Source organism: Monodon monoceros, unplaced genomic scaffold (genome assembly GCF_005190385.1).
Source record: "Monodon monoceros isolate NGI ecotype Baffin Bay Population unplaced genomic scaffold, NGI_Narwhal_1 Super_Scaffold_6, whole genome shotgun sequence".
Lineage (NCBI taxonomy): Eukaryota > Metazoa > Chordata > Mammalia > Artiodactyla > Monodontidae > Monodon > Monodon monoceros.
The window spans coordinates 56,266,458-56,292,653 of NW_021703783.1; the positions used below are offsets into that span (position 1 = coordinate 56,266,458).

General features: G+C 34.3%; 1 protein-coding gene across 1 annotated transcript in view; it reads left to right on the forward strand.

The window, feature by feature from the left end:
- Nucleotides 1-26,196, forward strand: part of TRHDE (thyrotropin releasing hormone degrading enzyme) — a 385,919-nt gene that overhangs the window by 302,889 nt on the left and 56,834 nt on the right. Inside the window, exons 11-12 of the mRNA XM_029205012.1 lie at nucleotides 6,763-6,896; nucleotides 6,994-7,049. Coding sequence (XP_029060845.1) covers nucleotides 6,763-6,896; nucleotides 6,994-7,049 — 190 coding nt within the window. The remainder of the gene's footprint in view (nucleotides 1-6,762; nucleotides 6,897-6,993; nucleotides 7,050-26,196) is intronic.

Here is a 26,196-nt window from a genome sequence, read left to right on the forward strand (position 1 = left end):
TAGGAAAAATCTGTGAAAACTACAAACATATGGAGGCTAAACAATACACTACTAAATAACCAAGAGATCACTGAAGAAAAAAGAGGAAATAAAATAACTAGAAACAAATGACAATGAAAACACGATGACCCAAAACCTATCATATGCAGCAAAAGCAGTTCTAAGTTTATAGCAATAAAATCCTACTTCAAGAAACAAGAAACATCTCAAATAAACAACCCAACCTTACACCTAAAGCAATTAGAGAAAGAAGAACAAAAAATGCCAAAGTTAGCAGAAGGAAACAAATCATAAAATCAAAGCAGAAATAAATGAAAAAGAAATGAAGGAAACAGTAGCAAAGATCAATAAAACTAAAAGCTAGTTCTTTGGGTAGATAAACAAAATTGATAAACCATTAGCCAGACTCATCAAGAAAAAAAAGGATAAGACACAAATCAATAGAATTGAAAATGAAAAAGGAGAAGTAACAACTGACACTGCAGAAATACAAAGTATCAAGAGGGATTACTACAGACAACTCTATGCCAATAAAATGGACAACCTGGAAGAAAAGGACAAATTCTTAGAAATACACAACCTTCTTAGACTGAACCAGGAAGAAATAGAAAATATAAACAGACCAATCACAAGCTCTGAAATTGAAACTGTGATTAAAAATCTTCAAACAGACAAAAGCCTAGGACCAGATAGCTTCACAGGCGAATTCTATCAAACATTTAGAGAAGAGCTAACACCTATCCTTCTCAAACGCTTCCAAAATATAGCCAAGGGAGGAACACTCCCAAACTCATTCTACGAGGCCACCATCACCCTGATATCAGAACCAAACAAAGATGTCACAAAAAAAGAAAACTACAGACCAGTATCACTGATGAGCATAGACGCAAAAATCCTCAACAAAATACTAGCAAACAGAATCCAACAGCACATTAAAAGGGTCATACACCATGATCAAGTGCGGTTTATCCCAGGAATGCAAGGATTCTTCAATGTATGCAAATCAGTCAATGTGATACACCATATTAACAAATTGAAGGAGAAAAACCGTATGATCATCTCAATAGATGCAGAAAAAGCTTTTGACAAAATTCAACACCAATTTATGATAAAAACCCTCCAGAAAGTAGGCATAGAGTGAACCTACCTCAACATAATAAAGGCTATATATGCCAAACCCACAGCCAACATCGTTCTCAATGATGAAAACCTGAAACCATTTCCACTAAGATCAGGAACAAGACAAGGTTGCCATTCTCACCACTATTACTCAACATGGCTTTGGAAGTTTTAGCCACAGCAGTCAGAGACAAAGAAGAAATAAAAGGAATCCAAATCGAAAAGAAGTAAAGCTGTCACTGTTTGCAGATGACGTGATACTATACGTAGAGAATCCTAAAGATGCTACCAGAAAACTACTAGAGCTAATCAATGAATTTGGTAAAGTAGCAGGATACAAAATTAATGCACAGAAATCTCTTGCATTCCCATACAGTAATGATGAAAAATCTGAAAGAGAAATTAAGGAAACATCTGATTTACCCTTGCAAGAAAAAGAATAAAATACCTAGGAATAAACCTACCTAAGGAGACAAAAGACCTGTATGCAGAAAACTATAAGACACTGATGAAACAAATTAAAGATGATACAAACAGATGGAGAGATATACCATGTTCTTGGATTGGAAGAATCAACATTGTGAAAATGAGTATACTACCCAAGGCAATTTACAGATTCAATACAATCCCTATCAAACTGCCAATGGCATTTTTCACAGAACTAGAACAAAAAATTTCACAATTTTTATGGAAACACAAAAGACCCCCAATAGCCAAAACAATCTTGGGAAGTAAAAACGGAGCTAGAGGAATCAGGCTTCCAGACTTCAGACTACACTAAAATGCTACAGCAATCAAGACCATATGGTACTGGCACAAAAACAGAAATATAGATCTATGGAACAGGACAGAAAGCCCAGAGGTAAACCCATGCACGTATGGTCACTTTATCTTTGATAAAGGAGGCAAGAATATACAATGGAGAAAAGACAGCGTCTTCAATAAGTGGTGCTGGGAAAACTGCACAGCTACATGTAAAAATTGAAATTAGAACACTCCCTAACACCATACACAAAAATAAACTCAAAATGGATTAAAGACCTAAATGTAAGGCCAGACACTATAAAACTCTTAGAGGAAAACATAGGCAGAACACTCTATGACATAAGTCACAGCAAGGTCCTTTTTGACCCTCCTCCTATAGAAATGGGAAAAAAAAATAAACAAATGGGACCTAATGAAACTTGAAAGCTTTTGCACAGCAAAGGAAACCATAAACAAGACGAAAAGACAACCCTCAGAATGGGAGAATATATTTGCAAATGAAGCAACTGACAAAGGATTAATCTCCAAAATATACAAGCAGCTCATGCAGCTCAATATCAAAAAAACAAACAACCCAATCCAAAAATGGGCAGAAGACCTAAATAGACATTTCTCCAAAGAAGATATGCAGACTGCCAACAAACACATGAAAAGATGCCCAACATCACTAATCATTAGAGAAATGCAAATCTAAACTGCAATGAAGTATCACCTCACACCAGTCAGAATGGCCATCATCAAAAAATCTACAAAGAATAAATGTTGGAGAGGGTGTGGGGAAAAGGGAACCCTCTTGCACTGTTGGTGGGAATGTAAATTGATACAGCCACTATGGAGATCAGTATGGAGGTTCCTTAAAAAACTAAAAATAGAAGAATCATATGACCCAGCAATCCCACTACTGGGCATATACCCTGAGAAAACCATAATTCAAAAAAAGTCATGTACCACAGTGTTCATTGCAGCACTATTTACAATAGCCAGGACATGGAAGCAACATAAGTGTCCGTCAACAGAGCAATGGATAAAGAAAATGTGGCACATATATACAATGGAATATTACTCAGCCATAAAAAGAAACGAAATTGAGTTATTTGTAGTGAGGTGGATGGACCTAGTGTCTGTCATACATAGTGATGTAAGTCAGAATGAGAAAAAAAATACCATATGCTAACACATATATATGGAATCTAAAGAAAAAGTGTTTCTGAAGAATTTAGGGGCAGGACAGGAATAAATAAGCAGATGTAGAGAATGCACTTGAGGACACCAGGAGGGGGAAGGGTAAGCTGGGACGAGTGAGAGAGTGGCATGGACACATATACACTACCAAATGCAAAGTAGATAGCTAATGGGAAGCAGCCGCATAGCACAGAGAGATCAGCTCAGTGCTTTGTGACCACCTAGAGGGGTGGAATAGGGAGGGTGGGAGGGAGACGCAAGAGGGAGGGGATATGGGGATATATGTGTACGTATAGCTGATTTACTTTGTTATACAGCAGAAACTAACACACCTTTGTAAAGCAAATATACTCCAATAAAGATGTTTAAAAAATGTTAGGATAGATAAGACTTAAAAGGGAAATTGATGCTGCAAATTCAAAGTAAACATTAAAAATGGCATAATGGTATAACGCTTTCCTTAAATATTAGCTCATATGAAAGTTACAAGCCTAAAAGAGCATTTTTTTTAGTCCCCTCTTTACAAATGAGAAAATTAAGGCTTGAGAAATAACTTGCTGAAAGTGTCTTAGGAGCTTGATTTTCTTTTCTAAGTTTATTTACAACACACACACACACAAGATTTTAATATTTTGCTAGGTTACTTTGCAGATCTGTCAGTTTTGACACTTTGCCACTGGGTACACAGGAATGTTTCTCCATAATATCTACAGAGCATTATCTAATTTTATTCTCACAAGAGTCCAGTGAGAAAACTAGTATGTGTTATTATACCTGAATTTGTTTCACACTGTTACCCTTGTTACCCTGGTTCACTTTTTTATGTGTTTTAAATTCTGATTGTTCTGCAACCAACCAACACTGAGTAGAAAGATCTGATATCCTTTCTCTTTTTATTCCAAAAGGAAGGATAAAATATAAAGATATAAAATACTATAAAATGACAACTACTTTTTGCCTTGATATAATCTAAGTCTTGTGCCATTTTGGATATATTCTAAATATAAATCTTAATTGTTATTACGAACACTTGAAATATAACTTCCATACTTTTTATTATGGTACTCATCACATACTGTACCTCATTAGGCTGTTGAAAAAGATCTCTTTAAAATTCGTTGCTTGCCGTTAGTTAATTTGAAGAACATTTTAGAGATATAATTAAGTAGAAAGAAAAAGGTATTTAAAAATCTGTTAGAAAACTTTTCAGGGAATCATTTCTCCAAAGGTTTCATTTATAACAAAGGTGTAAAAATATTCATGAACAGTAATAACCTTCAGGTTTTAGTTATTAATTTAATAATAGAATACTAAACAACAATAGATGGCCTGCCTTTCTTTTTCTTCTCAGACTAGATGGTATAGGGATTGTTGTCCTATTTTAGTTGGTCTCTATTCTACCTATACATTGTTGAATTCAAAAGTTCAAAAAACTAGAACCAAGTACATCACATGAAGTTAAGTTATGCCATCTATCTAAAATGTCAGGAGGAAGTTACTTTAAAAAACAGATTTAATATCATAGAAATCGATGCCCATTTCAAAATTGTAAAAAGTTTAATCATGTGTTCATATATTAAACCCAAACCTTTAATATTGTAATTTCTTTAAATAATAATCACTTCTTAGATGAAAATGATTAAACTTGTTCTTAACCTATGTGAATTCAATAACAATTTAAATATGTTTTGCTATAAAAATCTTATTCCTGAAGACAGTGTTAGGGTTGCTCAAGGGAAACAATATCCTCAATATTTCAATCAATTTTTCTTCAGTGAATTCAGACATGATTAACTAAAATCTCTCTTTATGAGGACTTGTTTTTTAAATGCCATTTTTTAGATTATTGTTTTTTATTTTTACATCTGTAAAATTGGGTGACATTCTAAAGCTTCACAGAAATTGTGTGGATAAAATACATTAAATTTTTTAAAAACCTGCAGATATAAAATATCAGAAACTTGGGAAGCTATAAATATTTTAGAGCAATATCTGACAGATTTATTTTCCTAAGTACCACAGATTAAGCTGGGTAAAATTTCAAATTAAGAGAACTATCCCCTTCTGCCATTGAATCATAGAATTAAAAGGGGCCTTAAATGCCATTACTTGGCCTTTAGGTTATAAGTTCTACTGAGGACAAAAGACGATCAGTGGCGTAAGTTCAAACATTTATATATAGGAAAATTTTACAAGAAGTTTTCGTGTACTCCTCTTATAATTCTTGTTTCCCAAGTTATTTCCCCCCTTTTTCAAATTAATATAAGAATATGAAAATGTATACAGTATCATATACAATAAAAACGTTATACCATCTTGTATCAACAGAGTATGCGTGGTAAAAAGGGCACGGAAGTCAGGATACCTGAGACGCACTATCTCAGACAATTCAATTAACCTGTCTGAGCCTCATTTCTTTATCTGTTCTAACACATACTGTTAATAAAGGTGTCAAGAAGTTGAAGTGCTCTTTGAAACATTAAAGATTAGATGTTTATGTTTAGTATACATTTATGTTTAAGTATTTTTTACTGTATTTCTGAAAGTTGATAATATGTAACGTGTTGGTTACATTAGCCCACCCCATTCTAGACGTGAACAATTAATGATCTTTAACATTCATTCATTAATTTTTGTGGTATAACCTCTTCTTGTATGGCTCTTACTTAAGAGAAAGTACTCTGTAAATTCAGCGCTTAAGAAAAGTAAAAATAAAATTTGTTTTGTTGTCTGATGTGTAAAAATTTGGATAATAGAGTGAGAATTAGAGGTTGTGCCTCTTACTCAGAACTGACATGAATGGTTTCCATGATGCATTGTGTGGTTTTGAGTCACTGTGGAAATTAGATAGACCTCTGTGTGTGTGTGTGTAAAATATGAATTTTAAGTAAACTTCATACATTATGCAACTTCTATGAAGCATGAGTCCTGAGGGCAGCAGCAACAAAATAATTAGAATTGTAAACTGTGGTTCTGGGAAGTCAATAAAGGCTGCCATTAAAAGTGAATGAGTCCTCTATCTGTATCATATTTGAAGGGGTTAAATATGTAAATTATAAGATTACTTTTACTGGCTTCCTTTAATTGAATTAACCAGCGAATATAATCAAGTTACCATTTTCCAAAGTGATTCCAATAAGCAGAATTTATTATCTTTGTTCTAATTATATGTAGAAATATTAGAGTCTTAAATAAATGAGGTTCCTTTTTCCAACATTATTGATGATGCTGGAAAGTCTGTTATTTATTAGCACATCCCAAGAAAGCACAAGGAGAAGGGTAAGAAATAACAGTGACTTTCAAATAAATGAGCCCTATTATTTTAATCACTTTCTTGCTGAATAAAATAAGTAGAATGTGCACCTGAAGCCTTTTCCACAGATACATATACAATGTAACTGGAAGCCACATGAATACAGTAGTAGATTTCTTGGTTACATTTATCTTGAGAGAGAAAATTATATATACATAACAGGGTTTTATCAAGAGTAATAATGAGTAAGCTACTAAAGGTTTTCTAGCAAATTCTAGCTATAGTGATTAATTGACTGAAGAGTAGATTTCAATTAGGTATTTAGGATGGTGTCCTCTTTTAATTATTGGTACTGTGATATCTGGTATTAAGAAAACATACTTCACTCTATTTTAACCCTTAAAATTGCAAATCTCTCTTACCCCCTAAAATGCTGTTTTCAGAACACCACAGAATAACTTCTTTGGACAAAGGAAGCTGGTTACTGGGGAACATCAATCAAACTGGCTATTTTAGAGTCAACTATGATTTAAGGAATTGGAGATTATTAATTGATCAATTAATCAGGAAACATGAGGTAAACTGGATTTACTCATCAAAGATCTGTTTTGACATATGAACATCTGCCATTTTAATCCTAAGTGATTCCATTTTTTTTTTGGTTGACCTCATAGGTTCTCTCTGTCAGTAACCGAGCAGGTTTGATCGACGATGCCTTCAGCCTAGCCAGGTATGTTTTCCTGTGGCTCTCCACAATAAAACTAATGCCCTTAAGACTTCCTCTATTAAGCTAAATAGTGTATATGTATTGAATAAGAAATCTTTTAAAAATAATTTCTGTCTCCCTTTGTGTTTGGATATGAATTATAATCAGTGTCCCAAATTCTTGGTCAATAGTAGCCGTGGGGTATTTCTGAGTCAGGAGAAGCTTGATCAATTTTTGCCACAAGTTCAATTTAACACTCAAGATTAATACTCTTTTTACAATTTCATTAATGAACTCTACAAAATGACCATTGTGCCATATTTAATTTTTGATGTAAAGTACCTTGAAACATCGGCATTTTTTTTTCATGACATATATACTAGTATATCTTTTTTTTAATATATTTTTGAATGTGATTCATTATGAAAATCTTGCGCTGCAAGACAGAAATAAATATTCTACTGGGTAAAGCTGTTCTGGACAAAATATATATCAATCTTGTAGCAGAAGTTATAGTACTAGTTATAGTAATATTTGTGTTATTTTCATAGTTAGATTTATAATGTTAAAAATCAGTTATTCTTTTGAATAGTCATTAAATAGCTATTCCTTTAAAGTAATGTTGATCGTAAACCCAAGCTATTTCACTCAATTTTGAGGCTAAATAACTCAGTCCTTTTAATATTTTTTATTGTTCACATCAGTATAGTTTTAATTTTAATAATCTGATATTATGGGACAAAAATTTAGAAATGATAGAGGTGGAGAAAAGCCTGACAAGATAGTCATATGTGGAGATAAAGATTAAGTAAGATATGAAGACTCTGAAGAAAGCATTAGATATAACATGAAGATTATTTTGACATAGAAGTTTAGAGAGTTCAGAAAGCCAGTAAGAGAGTGTACTTAATGTAACATCGCCCTGAGAGAGAAGCAAGCAAAAGAGAGCTATGTTAAGAGTTCCACAAGGAAAGGTTAGGGAACTAGAAGAGAACTAACATTACCAGTTAATTAAACACATAAATTTCCAGACACTGTTCTGTTTTACATATAGTAATTTGTATAATTTTCACAACAACCTTATGAGATAAGCAGATCTGTATTATTATTATTATTCCCATTATATAGATGAGGAGACTGAGGGTCAGAGAAGTCAAGTAACTTACCTAAAGTCATATAGCTAGTAATTGACAGGGCCAGGGCTTCATATATATGCAGTAATAGAAGAGCCAGGTAATATAGGAAGATTGAGGGGATTTGAAGTGGTAGTTCATATGAATCCTTACGTGTTTGAAATGATGGTGAGAAAGCAAACAAGTAGTGATATCCTAAAGAGAGAGGGCAGATGGAAAGGTAGAAATTGAAAGGATCTTTGACTCATCTGCATTCAATGATAGAAGCTATTTTTTAATGAAATATTTTAATTTTAGTAGATGATTTTTTTTTCCAAAATTAAATTCCTTGTTGTCTAATACAGAACATTGCTTTCAATAACAATTTTGGAAGCCTTAAACATTTGAAGTAAACAATTTCATTATCATTTATACAAATTTACCAGGGGAATGTGCAAATCTCCTTGAATATATATTGAAATTTGTTCTATTGATCATGAGATAATTTTCCTATTAGCATGGAAGTAAATAAACACAAAATTAGATTTATTCTGCATTTACTTGGGAACACCCTGCAGTCACTTGGAGTTAAGGGTTATTCACATTTCAGTGTATTCTAGTAAATGTTTCAAAGTTTTGCTACCAACCTGAGTCAGTCTTCTTTCAGTTTCCTGAACACACCATGCTCCTTTTGGCTTCTTTATAGATAACAAACACAAGAGTAGCAAATATTTATCAATATGTATGTTCCAGGTACTGTACTGAGGCTTTTATGAATGATTTTGTTCAGTCTTCTCAGTAAACCCATGGAGTGGGTGTGGTTACTGGCAGCCATGTTATAGCTGAGTCGTGGAGGTTGAGAGGGGTTAAGTCTCTTAGCTAAGGGTGCACAGGTTTTAAGTGAGGGGTGGAGGGGTGACATTCAACTGCAGATAGTAGCACAGCAGCGCTTATGACCTCAGGTCAGGGTGACTGCCCATTATATGAAATTCCTTTCCACTCCCCTTGTCTGTTGGGAATATTGCTATTCACTTAAAAATAAAATTTCACTTGCACAACCTTACCTGAAACCTATCTGTCCTTCCCAGAAAGAATAAGGTGACATCCTGTGGATGTGTACTTTAGCAGTTGTCACCTTGTAGTTCAACTACTTTTCTGGGTCCCTGTGATTTTTGGGTGATCTTGAGGGTAGGGTTTTGTCTCATCCTTGTATTACTACTGCCTAACTTAATCTTTGGTACAGGATTATACCAATATATATTTGTTGAATGAATTGCTAATTAACTATTAATTATTCAAACTATAAACTTTCAGGCCCACTATCTTTTTGTGCAATTAAGTACACATATTCTAGGTATTTTTTATGGTTGTTTTTTAAATATATAAAAACCACATGAATGCATTCTAGTTGTAGTGATTAAAACAAGAGAGATAACAATGTGAAAATTTTCTTTTACTCCTTCCATGACATCCTATAGCTCTTACCCTCCCTCTTCACAGATAAAATTAATATTTGATGTATATAAATCCAGCCTTTTTTTTTTTTTTTTTCTGGTACGCGGGCCTCTCACTGTTGTGGCCTATCCTGTTGCGGAGCACAGGCTCTGGACGCGCAGGCTCAGCGGCCATGGCTCACAGGCCCAGCCGCTCCGCAGCATGTGGGATCTTCCCGGACCGGGGCACGAACCCGTGTCCCCTGCATCAGCAGGCGGACTCTCAACCACTGCGCCACCAGGGAAGCCCAAATCCAGCCGTTTTTAAACATTTCCATACAGTTTAATTTTTTTTACGTGAACAGAAATACATTCTGTTTTCTACTCATTTATAAAAATAAATCTCAGGAGCTTTATTCCAGTGTTGCTAAATTTTCATTATTATAATCAAGACTGCACTGAGTGTGCTTGAACAGTCTTTTGTCGCACATATACGTATTTTTATAGGATTGATTCCTGAAAGAGGAATTTTTGGTTTAAAGAGTATAAGATTTTTGATAAATATTACAAATTGTATTCCAAAGGGTTTCCCAGTAGAACCCTCCATCAACCACATACGAGAGGGCCCAATGCCCCCAAACCCTTCATGATAATAAAGAGTATATACATCTTTTACATTTTTGACAGTATGGCAGCAAAAATAATTTTTTTGAAGCTGTTACAGAACTAGTTGAATTAACTTGTGCATCTTTTCATATATATCTGCCATGTGTATTTTGTTTTCTTCTGTGAATTGTTACCTGGTTAAAGGAAAAACAAAAGCCTAATAGAAGATGGGTGAGGTATTTTTCCTACCCTTTTCCTATATATTTTGGATTCTTTTGGATTTTACTCCTTTTTGTAGAAAACAATTTTACAGTATTTTCTCTCAACACTGTCATTTTTTTTTTATACTTTGTGGTGTATTTCATCATCTCAAAGGCTTTTAATTTATGTGTTAAATCATTCCTTTTGTAGCTTTCTGTTTCTTTGGTTCTGACTTCCATAGAAGACCTTCTCTATATGAACATTTTGAAAATATTTCATTTTTTATTTGAAAGCTATTTTGTTTTTGCATCTATCTCCTCACCCTTCCTTCTCTAATTAGTTTTTATGTATAGAATGGAAGAGTGGTCTAATTTTCTTTAACATTAATATATTTATAACCAATTGTTTAATCCTATTTGTTTAAAGGACTTTCTTATTCATAGATTTGAAATGATATCTTTATCTTAATGAAAATGCTTATATTTTAGGGAATTGATTCAATTCTGTTTAACTGGTCTCTGTTGTTTTTGGCACTAGTACCACGTTGCTCTGATTAGCTTTATAGTATGTTGTGGTTGACAACATTTTCTCTTGTTCTTGTTCAAAATCTTACGTGTTTTCTCTTAAGTATAGATTTTTAAATCAGTTTGACAAAGCCCATTAAAAACCCTGCTGCAGTTTTGACTGAATATGCATTGATTGGATTTATAAGTTAATTTTTAAAGAATTAACATATTTTCAAATGTGAGCTTTCCAATATCAAAACATCTTGTTTCTCCCCATTTTTTTAGGTCCCTAAGTCAAGCTCCATAGCTTTATTTACATTGGTTCTAGAAATGTCATATTATTTCCTCAGTTTTTATGGTATACGCTTCTATAGGAAATGGCACTGCTTCTGCACTTAGATGCTCTAATTTTCATTACTTGTGTGTAAGGAATTAGTCAATTGCCTCGCAAATATCATTGTGTTATGACTTGAACTTTGAAATTAGTGACTAAATGCCTAGATATTTTTTGTTGGGCGTTCATGTTTGTTGTTGGTTTTTGTTTTGATGAAGCATTGCTAGATTGAGAGATATAAAAATGAACAAGATGCATTTCTTGTTTTCAATGAATTCATGGTCTAGCAGGGACAGTACACTGTAGACAATTAACTATATTCAGTATGTCAATACGATGAATAAAATATTATGCAAATGTTGTGATATAAAGAATTAATGTGGTCTAGAAAGATTATGGAGGACATCATATAGGAAATACCATCAGAAAAATGAAAGTTTGCCATGGAAATCTACTAAAGTTTTAAAAGTAATAAAATGAGAGCAGGAAAAAGTATAAACTAGAGGATGGATTTAGGGCAAGAGAACTGTTACCACAGTGATGCTCATGCAACAAATTGATTAAAAGGTAGATTTGAGAAGGAGTGGAATTGGCAGCTAGATAACGTAAGAACTCTTACTGAAGTTATTTATTAGCTTAATATGTAGTAGAAACTGGAAATTTGGAAGATGCGCTTTAGGAAGTATAATATCCACTGGATTTGGATATTTAAAGTCATTAACATGCTCTGAGTATGATCTTAAAAAGCTATAAAAGTGTGTAGAACTGGATTGTGGACCTATTGGTATTTTGTTTGAAAATAGTCAAAATACGTGAAAATTGTTTGGAACATTTGTTCATATGTAAGAGTTCCAGAGATAAATCATCATCACCACCTTTGCCCTGGGCAGTTACTGCATTGATTTATTTATTTAGTCACCAGTTTCCTGGAAAATTCAATTATGTATTATAGAACACATGCCAGATTGTTGCATTATGAATGTCATAACATATATTTTTAGCTTGCATAGCATATTTAAAAAATTCTGTTATAGGCTATTCCATTAAGGACCCAATCACCTAAAAAAGCCTAACTAGGACAGAATCTTACAACTTAGTTTGCAAATTTTGTTAAGAAATAAGATAGCAGTTATATCTTCTAAAGTATTAGTGTTTTATTAACAATAAGCACAAGAACCTGTACCTGGAGATTATGAATGTCACACTTAGAAGTGCTCTAAGTACTGGTGAGCTGTCATCAGTAGTAGTTAATACATTTTTGAAGACGGAATAAGTTAAAAAATTAATAAATACATTTTTACCAACTTGTTTCTGAGTTTATAAATCTGCGATATGTTAGGAGAACTGGAAATTCAGTATGTGAGCCAGTGAAAATATAATGGCTCATGAAGAAGCAGACTATGAGAATACCTCAAACCTACCCTCATGCATTGTTTTTGTTTCTGGGCCTTAGTTTCAGGACTGATAGCAGCATTGTTACAACTGCCTTAACAATGTTTGCAAACTGATTGGTACTAATCTGCTCCTTGTGAGACTTCCTCTATCATAGTTTTTATTAGAAGTTCTGTGTCTTCTGGATGGCTCTCCTGTACCTTGTTTAAGGTTTCCCCTGCCAAACATGTGTTCATTACTTCTTTGCTCATTGCAGAAAATAGGAGCATTATGTACCTAAAAAGCAACTTCATCTTGAACTGGGCTAGAGGAAGAGTAGCTTTTCCTGTGTTGATGGCTGGACGTTTAAATTGTAATGTGTTGACCTTTCGTAGGGGACATTGAGAAGGAATGACTTAGAAACCTTTTATGAGAAATACCTTGGCAGACTGGACATTTTGTCCTGATTTCCCCACTCGGTTATGGAGATAACAGGACTGCCTCACTTCACCTGAACATGGCTATGCAAAACCTGATTAAGAATCCTGGATTCCTCTGACATTGTCTACTGCTTTATAAGTTCTGATTTCAAAATGGATATTTAGTTTCAGAATTCTTTCCTCAATTCCTGCCTTTTTTTTTTTTTGAAAGTGCTATATAATCTCAGTATAAACATTTTTCTTCCTTAGCTGTGTTTTATAATGGAATCATGAGAGTTATTCATAATAGAATACTGGGAATACTGATTAAAATGGATTTTATATTGTACTCACTGGGCAGGGAGAGAAGGATGATTCTTCGGCTGTTTATATTAGAATCATTTGGGAGAAGTAACCATGTGTAGATTATGTTCTTATTTATCTTTTGTTAAGCCACTAGAATGTGTGTGCAAAAGGATTACAATTAAATACTTATGAAATCCTGAAAGTGATAAAATTGTTTATTGCAAAACAAGATCTATTGTTAGCTATATGCTTCCAATCTTCTGCCATTGACCAAAGGCTATTTAAAATTAGCTTGTAGTTATGCGTTTGGACTTTCTGGCCAGGGCAGATCTTTCCATGCTCTGAATAGTGACTCATAATGAGTTCATGCAGGAGATTTGTGGCCATCCCTAAGAGATCACAATATTTCTCACATCTCTGAGGCTGGGGATTTAATTACTTGTCTTTATCAGCTAACATTCCTCTTGAGATACACAAAAAAGTCACCTTGAAGCCCTCTCATTTCATACCTTTCTGCATGCAATTACTTAAAAATTCATATCCAAAAGGCCTCCAATTGGTCTTAGTTTACGCAACACTTTGTCACAGTAAATGTTAAAAATAGTTTGAAAGCATTTTCAGGACATTTACTATAATGAGCTGGGAGTCTTCAGCTTTCTTTCTATGATTACCCAGTAAAAGGCTAGAGTAGATTCCCGAATTTTCAAGCCACACCATTCCTTGAGGGGTAGCGGGTTTTCTCAAGGTTAAAGAGTGAGGTAACATGTTCCTTTGAGCTATCTTTAGAAACCTTTTGAGGGTGGAGTCACAGATGTTGTCCTTGAGATAAGGATTTAGGGGGAGCTACCATACATTCCAGGTACTTCTGAGAAGTTCAAACCTCCTGGGGCATAAGGGCAGGCCTGTGGCTCTTGAAGACGACAAACTTTCTTAGAGACATTTCAATTGTACTGCATTAAATCAAAAGCAAATTTGTAACCTTCCAGTGCAAAATTTGTGTTTCAGCTCTGTAGGTGAAGATGTTTTAATATTAATATCTAATGTCTGAGAGTGCTGAGTAGAAAGTAGAAGAGAGATATTTCGACATCCTTCTTTAGGTTTGATCCATTTTCATAACAGCCTGCACTCTTGAGTTACAAAAGTGTAATGTTTGTAGCTTACATGGATTTGCGTAAGCCATTCTTTTTTAAGAATAAATAGTCTAAATTTCCAAATGCAAGTACAAATTTGTTTGAATATGTGTATATATGCTCTTTAGTGTCTCACAAATTTAAAAAATTAGAATTCACATTGTAGTTAGTACTGTCTGGTCACATTTGACACAAAGTTATGATTCTTTTGATTTTATAATTGCTTTGAAACCTGAGCCTGAGATTTCATAAGAATTTCTCTAGGATTTCTCTAAGCTTCCCAATAATTTGAAATACCTGTTCACACATAATTTAAATTATTTAGGTAAAGCTTCCTCCAAAATGGTCATTTATACCATCAACTTCACTTGAATAGATATTTGTAATATGTGCTTTTAGCACAGAGACCTAAATATTCCTCTGATGTTAGATTCTTGGACTGTGATAGCATCATCTTAGTGTTTTTCCTTCTATGAATTTGAGTTATCTCCTCTCCTGCTTGCTGGGAATCTTTTGCATATTCAGGTGCAGTGCTTTGAGTATGAGCTGAGAGACCACCTGCATCAGGACCACTGCACCTGAGACGTTTTATTAAAAATTGCATATTCCCACCACTACCTAGGATCTGCATTCTATGAAGCACCTCTTGTGATTCTGACACCCACAACAATATGAAAATCACTGCTTTTGAGGCCCAGAAGGTATTTATGGCATCAATTTAGACAGGCAGGTGCTCCTGTGGAGCTAAAAGGCCTTAGAGTAGCATCCTGAATAGCAGTGAGGGTGGCTTTCTTTGGATCCTAGTGTCATGAGCTGATCATTCAACAATCAGGACATCAGGGATTCAGTTTTAACTATTCAAAAACACTTTTTTATTCTTGTTATTAAATATGTTACCATTTCGGATATGCCGTCTGATAGCTGTGAACAAAACTCAAAATCTGGGTGTCTTAGAAATTTTCCCAAGCATGGAAATCTCCTGGAGGCTTCTCATGTAATTGGGAGACACCTTTATGTTTATTTTATTTATTTATTTTTTAATTGGAGTAAAATTGCTTTACAATGTTGTGTTAGTTTCTGCTGTACAATGAAGTGAGTCAGCTATATGTATACCTATATCCCCTCCCTCTTGGACCTCCCTCCCACCCCCCATCCCACCCATCTAGGTCGTCACAGAGCACCAAGCTGAGCTCCCAAATGAGCATACTAACACAGATCAACCATACACATGCATATTGAATTCTGAGGTGTTCAGTAGTTTTCCAGGGTGAACAACATGGCAGAATTTTCTTGCAAGTTAATCTGGCGTCTAAACCTGGAGTAATTTGTAAATCTATTGACAGTGCAAGTAGGCAGGAACAGTAGAGCTACCTGGAGCAAGTGTTAAGTGTGAGAAGAAGGCATCTTTAGCTTTTGTAGTTATTCTGTGATAGTCTTTGAGGGACTCAGGAACTTAGAAAGATGAAGAAAAGGAAAGGAAAGGAAAGGAAATAGGTTCTTTCAGCAAGAAATAACTGATAAGAAAGAAGAAAACAAGAGTTTTGTGGTAGACTTAGTCTGTGGAGAAAATTAAATGAATCCTCTGGCATTTAGTCTGTTCATGTAAAAGCCTAATTTTCAAAGAAATCTCAAAAAACCTCTTTTCATTTTTATCATGATAAATTATAGAGAAATTTTTAAAATGAGGAATATATGAATATAGGTATTCATGCAGGCTTTATGCTAGAGTAATTACTTTAAGGTGTCTGTAATGATATTTTCTCACTTTGGAACAGAGATTCTTAGGGGCCTTTCTGATCGCAAGCTTTCTTAACAAACATACTAATCAGCCAGTTATAAGAACTGCTCGTATTTTTTCCTAGAATTCATACAATCTATTTGGGGCTTCAATAACTTATTTACCTGAGGTAGCAATGCTATCCTGATAAGGAAACTAGAATAAAGGTAATGGAAAATAAGTGTTTTACGTTAGTTTCTACTTGCTATGAAAATACAGAAGATTTCATTTTTATACTTGAAGAGACAATGATTTGGGAAAGAGAGGAAAGGAAAGGAAACTTAGTTCCAACATTTTGTGCAATGAAGGTGAGCAATTAATTCAGAATAGCACACACTTTTGCTTATATGGCAAATCTTAAAGCCTTGGGAGATTATTTTAAATACATGAGGTTCTCCCTTAATTGCATGCAATTTCAACTACCCTGTGTGGAATGTTTCAAATGCCCTTATGTGAAATGGAGTACTAGTGAAGAGGCCTTCACTATTTTGGATGTGAGAAAACATCAGATTAGGAAAACTGGACTTGTTGCAACTGTGCCAAAGCCTATTTAATGTTATTTAAAGATATGGGTACAGGCCGACTCAGAAGCTAAGAAGTAGCACGTGGCCCTGCGGAATCAGACCACATTTGAATCGCAGATTGACTTCTTTCCTCAAGTGGAATGGCCTGGAGTACAGTGGATTTGAGCTTCAGAAGGGAGGGAGGCAGGGGTTTCCGGTTGCTCAGCTGCTTCAGCTAATTAGGGTGAGGATTAAACAGAAGTTCAGTATCGGCTCTCCAGGTCACGAGGTGGTAGTGCTAACCAGAGGGGAAAAAAGAGAGTTTTCATAAGAAAGAAAATGTTACTCTAGCAGTCCATATGCGACAAATTCAAGTAAGGCCAATAGGCTCCGAAGAGAATGATGATTGAGTATCAGAGAGTTTTATGTGTATGCTGACTTAAACACACTCTAAATTCGTGAGGGTTCTTGGGAATGCTGTCAGAAATGCCAAAATAGAAAGGACTCCGGGTGAAAATTACTTGGCTTTGCATTCCCAGTGTGCAAATGCACTGGAAGTTAATTGCATAAGCTGAGGGCAGATCACGGGCTTTATCTAGGCCGTATCGAGGGAAATGTTACTTCCCCTGTTTCAACTGATAGACTAAAATTATTATAGAAATATAGTTAATATGCAGAGCAATTAAGCCCCTTGCCTCCTGGCTTACCACACTTTTTAATTTCCATCTTTGTAGAGTTTCTCAGGTTTCCTATTTACATTTTTAAAATGTTACTGCAGTCTGTTGAATTTTGACATTGATAGACTATCAGCTATTTCATAGAGTGTGAAGAGTTGAGAAATCCATATGAAAATCTGTGTTTCAATAAATGCAAAAGTAATACATAGGGTATTTCAATAAATTATATATATAGTGTGAACGTTAATGAGTTTGTTGACAGGTAGATAGATGATGGATACATGGATTGAAAGGTAGGTGGATAACAAAGACAGAGCCATAATACTTATTTCATGCTGTGAGGAAATCATGATATTTGGCCTCGGAAAGATTATTTTGTCATGTTTGCTCTTCATATGGGAAAAGTCATAGAGAATTTTATTTTTTATTATATTTATTTATTTATTTATTTTCTGTGTTTTTTCGGCTGTGTCGGGTCTTGGCTGTGGCATGTGGGGTCTTCGTTGAGGTGTACGTGATCTTTCGATGCGGCACAGGCTCTTTGTTGTGGTGCACAGGCTTCCCTCTAGTTGTGGTATGGGGATTTTTTCTCTCTCCAGTTGTGGTGCGCAGGCTCCAGGGTGCGTGGGCTCTGTAGTTTGCGACATGTGGGCTCTCTTGTTGAGGCGCACGAACTCAGTAGTTGTTCCACGCAGGCTTAGTTGCCCCACGGCATGTGGGATCTTAGTTCACCGACGAGGGATCGAACCCGCGTCCCCTGCATTGGAAGGCATGTTCTTTACCACTGGACCACCAGGGAAGTCCCCAGGATTTTAAAAGTCAAGAATCATAGCTGATGTTTAGTTAAAATAAATTCAATTGATTTTCTTAGCGAAAGGAAGATATTGAGATAAAATATGAACATGAATTAAATACTAAATAATTGTCACATATAACAATAGAAAGTTCCAAGTGTTGGTGAAGACATTTTCAAATATTTATTTACTTCAAAGATATGCCAAATTCAGAGTAAGGTAGAAACATATGTTCTTTATTTGTTAGTCTGTACTTTATCTTTATAGAATGTATAGAAACCAGTAGGAAAAACTTTCAATAGCTATTTACCTGGTTTGTATGTCATCATTCAATATCTATTTTTCATTCCAGATAAGTTAATTATTTTCTAAAGCATATATACATGACATTAAAATGAACTGTGTGTTCTCCTTATTCTCAGCAGATAAGTGATATGAGAACATCTTTCATAAACAGGCAAAATGAAAATAATGAAAAACATGAGAAGCAAGTACGTCAAAATAATTTTAGTGGGTTGACCTTTTTTCTGATGCTCATTAGTAAGAATAATTCACAAATGGAAAGTTCTGTAACACAAGGTTAGTCAGCAATGTCTTCCAATTGTATAGTAACAGCTTTGCACATTTGAAGATACATGGGAGTTAAAAATATACATAGATAGGGATGGAAATGGTGATCCCATGTGGCCTGTCCACAATGTGACAGTTCATTAATTCAACAAATATTTAGTAAACACCTACTATGTACCAGGCAGTATTATAGACACTAGAGTAAATAGTAGTGAATAAAAGAGCCAAAGCCTCTGCTTATATTACAGTGGATAGGATTACAGTTAGTTTATCAAGCAAGTAAAAATTTGTCAGGTGGTGATACTTTCAGAGTAAATAAATAAAAAGCAAAAAGAATGGGAGAGTTTGGAGAAGGCTAACAGAGAAGGAGTTTATTTTAAATATCGTGGTCAGGGAAGCTCTTGTTTTTCAGTTGATATTTGAGTTGTTATTTATGTTACAAAGGTAAATAAGGGAGCCATCTGGGAATAGAGCATTCCAGACAGAGGAACAGCACGTGCAAAGGCCCTGAGGTAGAATGTGTGTGGCATGTCCAAGAGAAAGCAAATAGACAGATGTGGCTCTAATGGAGTGAGTAAGGGGTTTAGCAAGATGAGATGATTTAGGGAGGGAGGTAACAGCGCTGACCATGTAAGATCTTATAGACTATTGTAAGAGTTGGGGGTTTTATTGAGAGTGAGAGAGAAAGCCACTGGGAGGGTTTTGAACAAAAGAGTGATCTGCTCAGACATGTTCTTGTAGGATCACTCTGGCTGTTTTATTGAGAATATACTGTGAGGAAGCCAGAGTGGAAGCAGGGAAAGTAGTTAGGAGAGCAATTAAGACAAACTCTATTTAGAAAGCTGTTGAGAACTATAATATGGCTATTTACCTGGTGAGGAACAAGAGATGCCCCGGGGCACCTTGGTAGCCTCCTGGATGGCAGAGGTTTGCATGCCAGAGATACAGACCCTAACAGATGTTTTCCTGGAAAATAGTTACTCATTAAGCAGTAATAGCAAGAAAAAACAGACATTTATATTTTTTAAACATTTGGGTTGCTTCCAGTTTTAGTTTATTATGAATAATGCTGCTGTGAATATTTGCATAAACATCTTCATGTGATTATGTTTCCCTTTCTCTTAATAAATACCTAGGAGTGGACTTGCTGGGTTGTCTGGCAAGATTATTAGATACTACCCTATTGTTTTCCAAAGTGACTGGACCACTTTGCATTCCAACAAGCAATACATGACAGTTTCATTTGCTTTGCATTCTCACCAACACTTAGTATTGCCAGTCTTTTTAACATTAGCCATTATATTGTGTGTGGAATTTATCTTATTATTATTGATTTAGTTTGCACTTCTTTAGTGATCAAGGATGTTGAGAATCTTTTCATGCACTTATTTTTCATCTCTGTATCTTCTTTCGTGAAATATCTGTTCAAATCTTTTGTCCATTTAAAAAAATTGAGTTGTTTTTATTATTGAGGTATAAGAATTCTGTATATTGACCTTATGTTCTGCAACCTTGACAAGTTTCATTATTATTTCTTATAGCTATTTAATAGTTTCCTTTAAAGGTTTTCTACAAACATTGTAATGTCATCTGGAGATACCTATAGTTTTATTTCTTCCTTTTCAATCTTTATGCATTTTATTTCCCTATCTTAATAATTTTGAAATGCTCTCTAATATTCTTTTTTATGGTTATATATACCATAACTAACTTAAAATATTTATATTATTGGAAATTAAGAATGCTTTCAAACTTTCACTTATGAATAATTCTGACAAATATATTTGTGCATGCAGTTTTATTATTTATTTACTGTTTACTAAGATATAGTTTTGGAACTTCAGTTTTTGAGTCCATGGTTAAAATCATTGAAACAGATTGTCAAGTTGCTCTTAAACATTGGCAAATTTCTCCCAAGAATAATATGAGAGTATTTCTAGCATGGCTAATTTTAAAAGTGATATTATTAATTTCAGTTTTTATATTATTCTATTCTCTAGACCAAAATAAGTTTACGAAATAATTATTTTTAAAAAAATAATTGCTCTCTCTTCTCTAATTTTGTTTAGAAAATTATAGTGGTTAAGATCATTGACTGCAGAATTAAATATAGATATTAGTCCCAGCTGCAACAAAAAATGTAACCTTGAGCAAGTTACTGACTTTTAGCCTTAGTTTCCTCAATTACAAAATGTGGATAAAAGAGTATCCACATCAGAGTTTTAGTGTGAATATTAAGTGAGATCATGTAATTAAATAAAAGTTCTATGTAGCTCCAGTTCCAATAAGCGCTCAATCAATATTTTCTGTTATTATATGACATTCCATAACAGACTGGGATCTGTCATGACCTTCAAGAGACATATGATATTGAGTTGAGGCTTTAGGGCTAGAAAAGTAGTTAATCCAGGATACGTTTTTACGTTAGTTTTACCTCAATTTAAAACAAATTATTCAGGATATATTTTATTAGAAATGCGTACCACTGTACTGAAGTATAAAATGTATACCCAAGTTTTAATCTGAATGTAGTTTGTTGAAGTTGTTGACTCAGTTTTCATCTTAATTTGTCTTTGTCTATAACATTCTCTTTCTTAGCTTTCTTTTGAGAAAAAATACTACTGTAATTTAGAATAATTCTTCCAATATGAAGCATGTAATTTTAAATATCATGGTTGAATGTTAATATTAAATTTAGTAGTTTTGAGAATTAAGGAGATCAAAGAGGTGCAAATATATCTGGATAAATGCAGCTTCATGATGTTGACAGCAGCGAGGAATCTCTTAAAAACAACATTCACAACAAAATTAATTTTTTATCAAGTAATAGTTGTTAGAAATATATGTGTTTCATTTGTTCACTAAGCAAATGTTTATGAGGAATCTGCTGTAAAAGTGCACTATATTAAACATAATGAACTACATATATTAAACATATGAAGTACAAAATTTAACAGCATATTCCCAAATGCCTTAGAATTTAGAGAGAGATTATAATCTCACAATTATCTAATGGAAAATTTTATCTAGTGTAATGCATTAAGGTCTAAAGGATTTAATGTTTATCTAATATAAATGTTAGGTGGTTTAAGGGCACAGTGTTTTTAAGGGAAGAGGGATCACTTTTGGATGGCATACTCACAATCTCCTAATGCTTCATGGAAGATGCGGCATTTGAGAATTTAGGGTGATCTTTGAAAAACATCTGGAAGGAGGAAACAAGTAACATCACACATGTAATATCATGACACTTGTGTCCACCATTATATGGTAATAGATCGCAAACATGTTAGCAGTAGATGGTATTTCAGGATAATCTTCAAAGAGAGCTCAAAATAAAGTGACTGCAATAGATCCATGTAGAAGAGGAAGACAAACGTGAAGAAATCAAAATGGAAAAGTTAACGTGGTAGCATCTTTGTGAAATTTAAATTTAAAAAGTAATGTGAAATTTAAATTTAAAAAGTAATTTCTTGCCATTATGAAAATTTGCTCCCAATTTTGGATTAAGAGGCATGCTCAGATTTCAAATCTCTAGATAGAAAAAGAATGTCCAAATTCTGGCTTCACCAAGTTACCGTTACCTGCGAATACAGAAAAGCCATTTCCTGCTAATACAGAAAAGCCATTTAGAAATGTTCCCTTTGCCAACCAGTTTCACTTTTTATGTGATCCAGTTTTAAACCATATTTATCTGATTACGTCACTAATGGGGCAGCACTATAGGAAAGTAAAAATCTGTCACTCTGGAGAATATAATGTGTCTCTAGTTATACACTGCTATGTGGGAACGTACTGATACGTGGAAATACAGATGTTTCTCTCCATCAGGCCTCATTGAACTTGAGATCGTTTCTTATTGTTGGGTCCATGTTTAGAATATTACAGTGCATACATTTCATTTTTAACTATTAACAATTTTGGGGGGTCCTTTTTACATTTTATTCATGAGTCAATAGCAGTTTGTACTTTAGGAAAAGTAAGAGAAGGGTGTGTGTGTCTATGTGTGTATATTCTAAAATATAAGTTATATGGGACTTTTAAACATATATTTTAAAATAGAAGTTATAAAAAAGGCTTATTTAAAACAACTAGTATGCTATTCTTCCTAATCTACATGCCTCAACTGAGGAGGTAAAGGAGAGAAAAACTGTTCTAATCTCTTCTTGTTCTTGAAATACAGTCTTCTTAAAAACACTATTTACCTCAGAAAATTACCAAGTAATAATTATTTAATTGTACAAGCAAAATTAAGTATACTTAACCACCTTTTGCCTCCACAAATGGATTGTGTAATATACCTAGCATGCAGTGGAAAACACATTAGTTGATTTACAATTATTAATTACCAGAGCTTAACATCAGTGACCATATCTCTATATTTAACTAGAATCAACATGGTCTTCAGCCACTTTTGTTTTCCAAATGTTTCAACTAAATTCCTACACTGCTTCTTTACATTGGAAAATCTTCAAGAAAACTTTACCTGATACCAGAGAAAAATTCCTGATAGATGGGATTGCCATCTATTTTTTTTCCTTTTTAATAAATGAAATGCTGATTTTTTGTTTGCTTTATATTCTTGGTCAGCAAATGGGGAATTCAAATGATACTTTCTGAAATTTAATCTTTTGAATACAAACCAGCTCCAAGCCCAGTATCTCCAAGTGAAGGACAGATCTCTACAAAATAAAAAAAAAATCCGAGGAAATAATAAGTTGATTGTCTCTCACACAGCTGATTCTCAGTGGTGGGGCTGGGACAGAATAAAATCTGCCATTCAAGAGAGGGAAAAATGGAAAAATAGGAGCCATTGAGAAGAACTCTTGGTGATGGACAAAGTTTCTTGATTAAATAATTCTGATTTTGCTTTTTGAGCATAGCTTCCTGGTCAGTTTTTCCTAGTAGTCTGGATCTGCCCTTTGAGAGACTCTTCCTTTTCCATCATCCTCCATGAACATATGTGAGGTGAGTCGTGGGCACATAGTTGTTTCCTTGGGCACCACACAGTTTTATCATTCCACTTCCAAGCCTGTAGAAGGTTGAGTGCCTAAGGGTTGTTTTAAGTCTTAAATAGTTATACATGCTTTTAGTCTAAGATTATATCATCTTTGGAAACAGAACCCCCTTAAAACCTTAGTAACCTTCTTATTTTTTTTTTTTTAGGCATACCCACTCCCACAATATTTTTGAGACTTAGTTCTCAGATTCTCTGTATCTCTTTGACATATTGGGGATTATCTTGTGTTCTTCAGCCTTCAACAGGAGAACTGGATTTAAGCTCATCTCCTGAGTTATATTCCTTTTTCAAACGACTTACTATCAAGTAGACCAAGGGTTGTTATCCTTAAAAAGCAGCCCATTGGTGAACTTGGGTTTGGCTCTATTTCAGCAAGATGGAATGGGACAGGGCATGGAGAAACATACAATAAGCTTTAAAATGCCAGTCTGGATATGCTCACTCTCTTTTGGTAGAAATCAATTACATGGTAATACCTAACTGAGAGGGAATCAGGTAAAGAAAATCTGGTTGTGTCCTCAGGATGAAAAAAATTGATTTGGTCAGGAGCAAGCTGAATAATCAACAGATACCAATTGAATATGCTACCAGAAATACATGAGAACACTGGCTTCAACACAGCATTCTCAAGACCCAGATTAGCAGGACCAGTTTTTGTTTGTTTATTATGCTTTTGTTTAAAAAAATGTTCAGTTGAAGGAAATAAAATATATGTATTTCTACTTCCCTGCTTCCCCAACACCAACTGCCAATAACCAAAAAAAGGAAGGAAAAAATAAAGAACGATTGACAAATACACTGAATTATGGGCCCAAATACAGAAGGATTCTGAAAATGGATGAAAGTATTTACAGACCGTCTATGGGACACAGAAACCTTAAAAATGAAAGGCACATCCATGAAGGGATGGTCTTATTTGGAATAATGGAATCTGGAGGCATGATGGGTTACATTGCCGAATCTTTCTCTACATGGAAGAGCAGGAAACAAATTCAGGCCTTAAAGAGAAGACATGCAAACTCCCACTTTCTGCAGGAAGCAGGGGCCAGAAATAGTGGGGTGGGGAAGAAATATATATGGCAGTTGGCAACATTAATTGAGACAGCTGGAGAGAGACAATTAAATGCTAAATCTCCACAACAAGAACCTTCCATATGCAAGGATGAACTATGAATCACACAGCTCTCCAGCATATTCTGAAAGAGACTATGGAGCAGAAATATACCCCTAAACAGATGGAACCACTGATTTGATTAGAACCAGGTCTGAAATAACAAGCAGAAATATACCCCTAAACAGATGGAACCACTGATTTGATTAGAACCAGGTCTGAAATAACAACACCACTAAATGTAAACTGCTACTGTCCCAGTCTATTCAGTATGATTGCTCTTTAGCCACAACCCATCAGCAACTACTTGTTAGATAGGACTACCCTTTTCAAATATGAGTGAAATTCAAACATATACCATCCTGAAAGCCATAAAACTGTGGAAAGATACCATAGGAAAGATAGTTAAGAATCATAGTAACAACTGAAGGACTAAAACATCAAGCAAAAAATTCACATATGCTCATCTATGTGATTTCCAAGAATGAAAATAAAGACGTGGTTTCTTTTGAGACAAGAGTTTAAAGAAAATAGAAAAAGAGATAAGGCAACAAAAAGAATAAAAGTGATCTGGCATTACAAGAAAGAAAGCTATATTAGAAGCAGGAAAAATTACATAGACACAGGGGAAAACATAGTCAGGGACAACATGGAGAATAAGCTGGAGATAATTTAGATAAATGAAATGGAAAAAACAATGAAAATGTTAATGTAAACAAGAGACATGCAGTATGTTTGTATGTTGGTATATGTGTGTGTGGTGTGTGCACTTAATATTTATGAAAAAGAAGCAAGCAAATAAAAAAAAATTGAAAGCATAGGAAGAGTAAACTTTCTTACAATAAAGAAGTGAACATGTAGATTAAAAGGGAACCCTGTGTTTAAGGAAAAAACTTACACAGAGCGATTAATATTAAGACATTTTGATGAATACCTTAGGCTTTAAAAATTAAACAGAACAGGTTACCTAGAAAGTGGAAAATTCAGACTGGCTCAGATTTCTGTAAGTAAAGTATATTTCAGTGGATAGAATACAAAGTCTTTTACGTAGTCAAGTTAACCTTTGAATGCAAAGGAGTGGTGGTAAGTCTTGAATCCACTTGTACATGGAACAAAGGAAACAAGGAAATTAAGGTTACACAATAGAGGCAAATCTTTAAACCAAGAAAATTTAGAAATAATTCAGCTGGTAAAAATCTAGAAGGGGCATAAAAGTTAGAAAGTGTAAGTCTCATGATTTTCTTATTTTTCCTTATCAGGGACTCAGTGGATACAGATTTAACTATGGATAAATCCATAGA